Source organism: Triplophysa rosa, linkage group LG8 (genome assembly GCF_024868665.1).
Source record: "Triplophysa rosa linkage group LG8, Trosa_1v2, whole genome shotgun sequence".
Classification (NCBI taxonomy): Eukaryota; Metazoa; Chordata; class Actinopteri; order Cypriniformes; family Nemacheilidae; genus Triplophysa; species Triplophysa rosa.
The window spans coordinates 16,330,120-16,338,247 of record NC_079897.1 but is presented as its reverse complement, the minus strand read 5'-3'; the positions used below and the strand labels follow the sequence as shown (position 1 = coordinate 16,338,247).

The following is an 8,128-nucleotide window of genomic DNA, read 5'->3' as shown; positions in this document are numbered from 1 at the left end:
CGGGGCCCTCTCCCCGGTCAAGTGCCAGGTGCTCCGAGTTCGAGGAGGATTACCGAGCTCGGAGCCCTCGCCCCGGGAGTCGGGACAGCACGCCAAACACGCATACTATCCGTCCCAGTTCATTAGCTGCAAGGCGAACTCGTGAATATGTAATCTTGGCATTTCGTTATATGCTCCGTGACAGTAATATAGAAATTGAGATCCTTAACGCAATGCTAAATGCTACACAACCTCGTGCGCCGTCGAGCAAACCAAATGAGCGTTGTCTGGTCTTTGCTGTAAGATTTCCTTATGATGATAAGTTTATAATCCCCACCCACTTTGAAGCGGTACTAAACTGCTGTGGAAAAGCAAACTGAGCCGAAGTGAAGTGAGCTGTACCGAGCCGAGTCGTACTAAACCTATCGGTACCATGCAGTGGAATAGCGCCAAAAGAATGCAGTTTCTCTATTCGAGCTGTGGGTATTGCTTTTGTTTTGGTCCTGTGTCTTTTTGAAGCTTCAAAAAAGGGTTCCCATCCACTCACATTATCAACGAAAAACACAAAACAATACTTAAAACCTCATTTTCAAGAACAAAGAAAGCAATCAGGAGACAAAGCCATCATGACAAACTTTTCATTTTTGCATGAACTTGCACTTTAAGGCTTCGATCTGCTGTCTGTCTTGCATAACAGCCTTCAGCCATGACCAGTGTTGGGTGTAACTAGTTACTAAGTAATTAGTTACTGTAATTTAATTACTTTTCCCTTGAAAAAGTAAAGTAAGGGATTACTCTTATTTTTCTGTAATTTAATTACAGTTACTTTTGATGTAATTAAACTAAATACTTTGTGTAATATATGTGTGTGCAATAGTGGAATTGACATCAAAATTCAAAGTCTAACTTTAAAATCTGTGCTTTAATGTATAATTCTCACATTTGTAATACTTTGGTCAGTTAATAAGAGTACTTTATGTAGTTTAATATTATTTATTTAAATGAATTAAAAGAGTTCTTTCGTGTCTATCCTTGAATCACTTAACTAATCAAGGTTGATGTAGGATATAGAAAGTAATTAGTAATAAGTAACTAAATACATTTTGGAGAGAGTAATTTGTACAGTAATCTAATTACACTATTGAATATGTAATTAGTAACTAGTAATTAATTACTTTTTGAGAGTAACTTACCCAACACTGGCCATGACTATATTCACAATATGGCACAGCTATATTAAAAAATACATATTTAATAAAATCAGCAGCTCATTGTTTTTTTTATTGGTCTGGCTCAGGCTGGCTCTGGCTCAGTCTCATTAGTCCACCAAAGGAAAATCAAGCATTTCCAATGCTCAAAATCACCTTGTTTCACTTCTGTAATGTTAATCCAGCCACATCCAGACGCCTGATAAAACTATGACAGCCCCCCTCCTCTCTCCTCCCCTCTGAAAGCTCTTATTCATAGTCCAGTCCTCAGCTCCAGACAGGCAAGAACTGTCTATATTCATCCTCACCTCTCTAATCTTTGCTCGTATCCTCTCCCTTTTGCCAGCCAGACAGGTCCTATCTGGAGCCGAAATGATGTCTGGAGTCTGCCTCTCATCGTGACGCAACTTTACTAGGTAAAGGCTGTAAGGCAATGAGAATAATCCTTCAACTAAAAAGCGCTCAAAATCATAGAAACTTGCACCCAGCATATTCAGTAACTAAAGGCCTGTTTGTCCTTCCAAATATACACAAATGCAAGATGGACTAAGGGCGTGAAATGGTCAATAATATCTCGCTTATAGAACAAATTGATTGGCTTGTTTCATCATTTACCCGGGTCAAAGGTTATAAGAGAGGAGGCAGTTCCTTCCACAGCCCACGATACATAATAAAGCAGTCATTTGGGCTTCACTGATGTGATCTGGCTCCAGATCCATGCTGGATCCAGTCCTGCACTCTGTGCGGCAGGAGGAGCTGTAAAGTATCCGATTCTTGGATCACTCGATGTCTGACTCAGAGCATGAATCATCATCACATACTTACAGCAAGTCACAATCCTCACTCACTAAAGTCCTGTGCAGGCAAATCGATTATATGTCATGTGTGTGGTGTTAGATGTATGGCAATCTAACGTTTGTCTTTTAGGAGACCCAGGGAGCTGAAACGGCTGCTCAAAAACTGATTGAGCCGAACTTAAATCCCCTAAAATGATTATCATTCCGTCTCCATATGCAGAAATTGTGCAATAATTTTTCATTATGCAAGATGTGAATGTTGTACCAGAGATAAATTATCTTCCCATGGTAGGGCTGAGACTCGAGTGTTATTAGGGTTATCTGTTCAATGTTGAAAGGTCTTCAGTTAGTTATGGTCTGTAATGTTATGCCTGGATAAGGAACATTAAAAGCATCATAGGATAGAAATTTAGGACGTGATGTAATCGAAAGATAATACATCTGTTTTTATAGCTAGATTTTACGTTTTAAAGGTGAACTTTTGAAAGGTGGGATGTGTGCCAGTCTTCAAGCTCTGTAAGCATCTTTTTACACATCATTAGGTTACAATGTACTACAGCACATGAACAGGTTTATTCCTGAACAATTCTACATCCATGAGTTATAACTAGCCTGTACATTTCGGAATATTGGTTCAACACGTGTAAAACTGCAAGTTTGAGATAAACAAAAGCTAAAGAAAAAGAAACCACGACCCCTGGTGGACAATGTTTATCAGCTACCGTTATATAAACAAAGCAATACAATAACCGTTTTGTGCAGTCCTTCAGGAGGAAGCATTATATTTGTGTATTAGAAATATCCAATATAAATGCTAATATTTAAACATGCCATCTTTTGGTTTTACGGGTTTACACACACACACACACATAAAAAAAATTATTTTACTTTTTTGTTTTGTATTTCATAGGGGAAAAGTGTATACGGCCTTCACAAAGTCTGTATATCTCTTATTGGAATTTTAAAACAATCGAAAATTAATAATTGAGACGTGTAAATAGACTTGTTTATAAACAAAATTAAAGACAAAATTAAGCTAAACCCTGCAATCAGTGCCGCGTTGGCGTTTTACGTCTTTTTCGTTTAATGAAAAGCAATCTTCTAAAAAACGGTAAAATAATAGCCAAAAATCAGTTTATACATTTATATCACACGAGGAACACCAAGCTATGTCATTTGTTGAGGCTGAACATGTAATTTTAAATATTTTTAAGTTGATTTATTTTAGTTTGATGAAGCCACAACAAAAACTTCCAGTTGGACATTCACTCGCTGTTTTAAAGTTCACCAAACAACCATCAAACTTGTCAAGAAAATAGAGTTTAAAAGAAGTGTTTTTCCTTCGTGTTTTTTAAAGATTTCCCCCACCCTCCTTCTCACGTCTTGAACTTTCTTGGCCAATCACCTCTCTTCCCACAAACACTTTACCGCGGCTATAAGAGCTCCCCAACTGCTTTCAACCTAACTCAAAGTTTCTCGGAATCCTGGATGAGCAGATATTTTCGCTTGGAACTGCAGTTCACTCTCATGAGGGGATAAACTTTATTCGCACGCGCTTTCAGACCTGAGCGAGATGCCCGAAGAAGCCGCGCGAGACTCCTCCAGCTCCCCGGTATCTCCAGCGGACAGCCTCAGCAACAGCGACGGAGAGCACGACAGGCCACCGAAAAGGTGCGCGAGGAAAAGACGGTCGAGCAGGAAAAACGGGGAGGATTCCGATAGCTCGACCCTTGGGAAAAAGGGGAAGAAGTCCAGCAATAGCAGCAGCAGTCCTCAGTCGTTTGAAGACCTGCAGACTCAGCGTGTGATGGCGAACGTGCGCGAGCGACAGAGAACACAGTCGCTAAACGATGCGTTTGCATCGTTGCGCAAAATCATCCCCACCTTACCGTCCGATAAACTGAGCAAAATACAGACGCTCAAACTCGCCTCCAGGTACATCGATTTCCTCTGTCAGGTTTTACAGAGTGACGAGTTGGACTCCAAGATGGCAAGCTGTAGTTATGTTGCTCACGAGCGCTTGAGTTACGCGTTCTCGGTTTGGAGGATGGAGGGCGCCTGGTCCATGTCTGCATCTCACTAGTGTGCAGGGAAACTTTTTGGAGTGCAAATGGTACGCTTTAGATTCTATCACACTACTCGGCTGCTTAAATAATTGTGTTATTATAAATAATATTTTAAAAACGGCAAACTATTGCATGTAATTCTGATCGGATGAATTTGTTTAATATCGGTAATGGGTTTATTCTTCCATGCTTTTCTCTTTTCTTAATGAAAATAGTACCACTCGTTAATTATTATAATTATTTAAAGAAAAACCGAAAAACCAGCTTTAAAAATAAAATTGTTTACCTTTATTATGGCCTATTTGTAGCACACAATGGTTTATAAAAGGTATGAATTATTTTTTCTTGTGGGTTTCTGTCAATAATGTCTTATTATGCTTTGCAGGTGAAGTCCACGCACTGGCAAACACTCGTGGAGCAAGGCGTTTACACAGTTGTGGATATGCGCATTTCTTCAGATTCATGGGGGAAAAATGGCAAACGTTCAACAGAGGTCATGGCTTTTATCTCGAGAAGGCCACGGACAGAGGACTGTTGCACGTGCGCTGCATATGGACTTCTTCGCAAGTGTTATTATTGACGACGAATGTTGGAAAGGTGTGCTTATGCATGATTTTTTTATAATTTTATAAAGACTCGGTCGTGCATAGCTTTCTTTGAGAAAGTGAAATTGCATCACAAGGACTCAAAAAATGGGAAATTAAGCCTCTAGTTCGAATCCTGTGTAAAATATAAAGTTTTAGTACAAGTCTATTTATTTATTGATGACACGACTATTAAAATGAAGGCAAATGTATTCTGTGTCGAAATGCATTCTTATTTTTTGCTACTTTTGTACATAAATATGTCTTTGTGTAATAAAGATGAAGAATTTAAAAATCAATATTTCACTAGTTTCCAAATTAATTCGCTTCCTTTAACTATTTTTGCATTTAAGCAATAAATATTTTTGCATGTTATAACCCTTACTTTATTCAATTGTAACGAATAGTATATTAATTATTATATAATTACATCTTATTGGTTGATTTTTTTTTAAATATAGGCCCACGAACAAGAAACAATGCATTCCTTAAGTAAAGTATAATTAAAACTTTATTCACGAATTGGCCTTTAGTATCACTTAACTATTAAAACAGTACTAATGCTTCATTCATTTAAGCCACACTACCATATTTAAAATGGAGAGAAAGTGAAAACGTTTATGCTGGACTGCTTCGGAAGAGAGAAAATGACAGTAATTGCTTTTACAAGAAAAAGCCCATTTTTTCTTTGTGTGTGTGTAGTTTTTGGAATACGTTTTATAGTCTTCAACTATTGCACAAGATTGTGATGTTTTATTCCAGTAGTTCTGGTTAATTTCGACTTGTATGGCATTGGTTTTTTTTGGCTGGTAGTCATCTATGGTATATTTGACATAACACGTGTTGAAAGATTGACTAAAAAAATACACAAAATGAAGGAGGGGTGAAAAGAGTTGTATGGATTAATGGCATAGATTTAATTTTTCTAACAGTTGAACTAAATATTGGCGTTTTATTCGGTTGATATTACAAATACACATGTGCGTCATAGGGTCACATCCCTTGGGACTTAGCTCAATGTGTATAGCCAGAGGCTGCTCCAAAAATATTGTGTGCGGGAAAAACAGGAACTCAAGTCTAGCTTTTAATTTTTAATCCATGGACTCATTAATAATTAGATAATAATTGTCATCCAGTTGTTCGATCGAGTTAAATTACAATTTTTAGCAAATAAAGTTAAAACTGTATCTCTAGCCTGCTCTTTTGATTGAGAAAGACGTGTTTTGTTATATTCGTTGGGGCGTATGTATACATATAATACACTTCGTGTCGATTGCCTTTAGTTTTATATAAGATCTGGAAAAGTATTTTGAAATCATGGAATATTTGGAATAAAGACACGTGCACGTTTGAAGGTGTGTAATTGGGTTTTTGAGGCATGTGTGGAATTCCCAGATGTCTATGAAATTTAAGCTGCCTTCAGCAGGACATAAAAGGTGGGGTGGATGAAGCGGGTCTGCATGGAGAGCAACTGAAACGTTAGCCTTAATAATATTACTGTAAAATCCCCCCAAGAAACATACAAACAAACAAAATAGTTTTTTGTTGTTGTTTGTTTTGTTTTGAAGTATTTGACTTTCGTATTCATGTTGGTTTAAATAATAGTGCTAATTTCCACACAAAAACCATAGATCCAGTTGAACTTCAAGGGAAAACTGGGACAAAGTTTGAGTTCATTTCCAGTTGTAAGGCGTTTGGCAGATGGATGTAAGAGGCACACGAATGAAACTTATTTTGAACAGATGTTAACATTTTAGAGTCACGTGAATTGAACAGATGTTCAGGTCCGCCTTTAAATAGACTATACTGCAAAACTTAGAAACAAAGCATTGGCTTTTATTAAAGCAGGAGAGCGCGTGGAGATTCGAGCTCTGCGGTGATTTCACATTTTTGCTCGAAAGGCCTGAATCACGGCCCGTGGGATCCCATTTCGAAAGGAACACGCGTGGGAGCTTCCCACATAAAGAAGCCTATTGCTGTATTGCAGGTACTGTACATGTTTCCAAGAGCAAGGTCCGATTGTTTGCGTTTTTGCGTGTTTGAAGTTTTTTTATTATTATTATTATTTTGTGGAAACCTGTTATTTGTGTAAAAACCGTAGCAATTGGTGGCCTACTTGACAAGAACGAAATAAACGAAAAAAGATTTTCGTGTAGATACAAGAAACCTGCTCAGAAAATTGTAACGAATCGTCGCAAGTGATCTGTAGAAGTTAAACTGTTTGCTGTCTAGCCTACTATTAATAGCCTAGTTATTTGTACAATAATAACAACAAAATACTAATACTAATATAATAACGACGATGACAATAATAATAAACAATTTTAGTTTTTTAAAGGATACTAATATCTTGCGTTTCAGGTCAAAAAATAATTTATTAATACGGTATGTTAGCTGTTAGCTCTACACTAATATGATAAAACATGTATTAAATAACTCATTGTATTGACCTTCTGTGTTTGTAAAGTTTTCTAGATTCACTCAAATCATCCTAAAACGTATATATCTTTCTGAAATATCTGAACATAAAGATTAGCTACAATAAACCTTTAGCATTGTTAAATGTAAAGTATTTGGTGAGTTAGCCAATTAGCCTAATAAATTTGGTTTTAATACAGCTTATTTAAAGACGTGTAGCCTTATTCTGCTCTTTAAAACAGTTGCAAATTCTCATATTACTATATCTTTTCGATGCATTCAAAATCATCATTGAGCGACAAGTTTCGCAGTAATGTTCATTACTGCACCCTTTGATGGTGAAAATAATTTAATGTGCTGTTGTGCGTGTGCAGCATCATGTTGTTTTGTCAGCTGAATGTGGAACAATGCGTTTTTTTAATAGCTGTTATTATTCCTTACTCATAATTCCCGTGTTGTCAATCATTGCCCATTTGTCTGCATTATTTTAAACTTTTATGTTTTACATTTAAATGCCTACTGTCATCATTTACTCAGCCTGAAGTTGTTCCAAACCTGTATATATTTCTTTGCTCTATTGAACACAAAAGAAGATATTTCGAGGATAGGAAAGCAAACAGTTCTAGGGCACCTTTGAGTACCATTTCAATTTTTTCTACTATGGTAGTCAATGATGTCCCAGTTGCTAACATTCTTCCAAATATCTTTCATTGTGTTCAACAGAACAACGAAATGTATACAGGTTTGGAACAACTTGAGGGGAGTAATTCATGACAGATTTTTCATTTTGGGTGGAGTATCCCTTTAATATTCTACAATACCTGTATCAGGTAGGACAGCTGTCACAGACATGAGTAATTGACCTTCTAATCTTTGTTTAATTTGTTTTAAATAACTTTAATGTTGTAATACTTTTGCTTATAAAGAAATAAAAGTATTTCTGAAAAACACCTGCCATCTATCATGCTGTATTTCCTATATTACAGGCTTGTGCCCTTTTGGGACATTACATTTAAGACAATTGGGAACAAGATTGACACTGAGAGCTAAAAAAAGAGGGGGTTTAATGTGCAGGG

General features: G+C 36.9%; 1 protein-coding gene across 1 annotated transcript; it reads left to right on the top strand.

Moving 5' to 3' along the window:
* Positions 1-3,049: 3,049 nt before the first annotated feature.
* On the top strand, positions 3,050-4,921 carry twist1b (twist family bHLH transcription factor 1b). The gene is made up of 2 exons (XM_057340363.1): positions 3,050-4,097; positions 4,436-4,921. Exon 1 carries the CDS (start codon positions 3,558-3,560, stop codon positions 4,065-4,067), a length of 510 nt encoding a protein of 169 aa, XP_057196346.1. The 5' UTR covers positions 3,050-3,557; the 3' UTR covers positions 4,068-4,097; positions 4,436-4,921.
* The last annotated feature ends 3,207 nt before the right edge of the window (positions 4,922-8,128 follow it).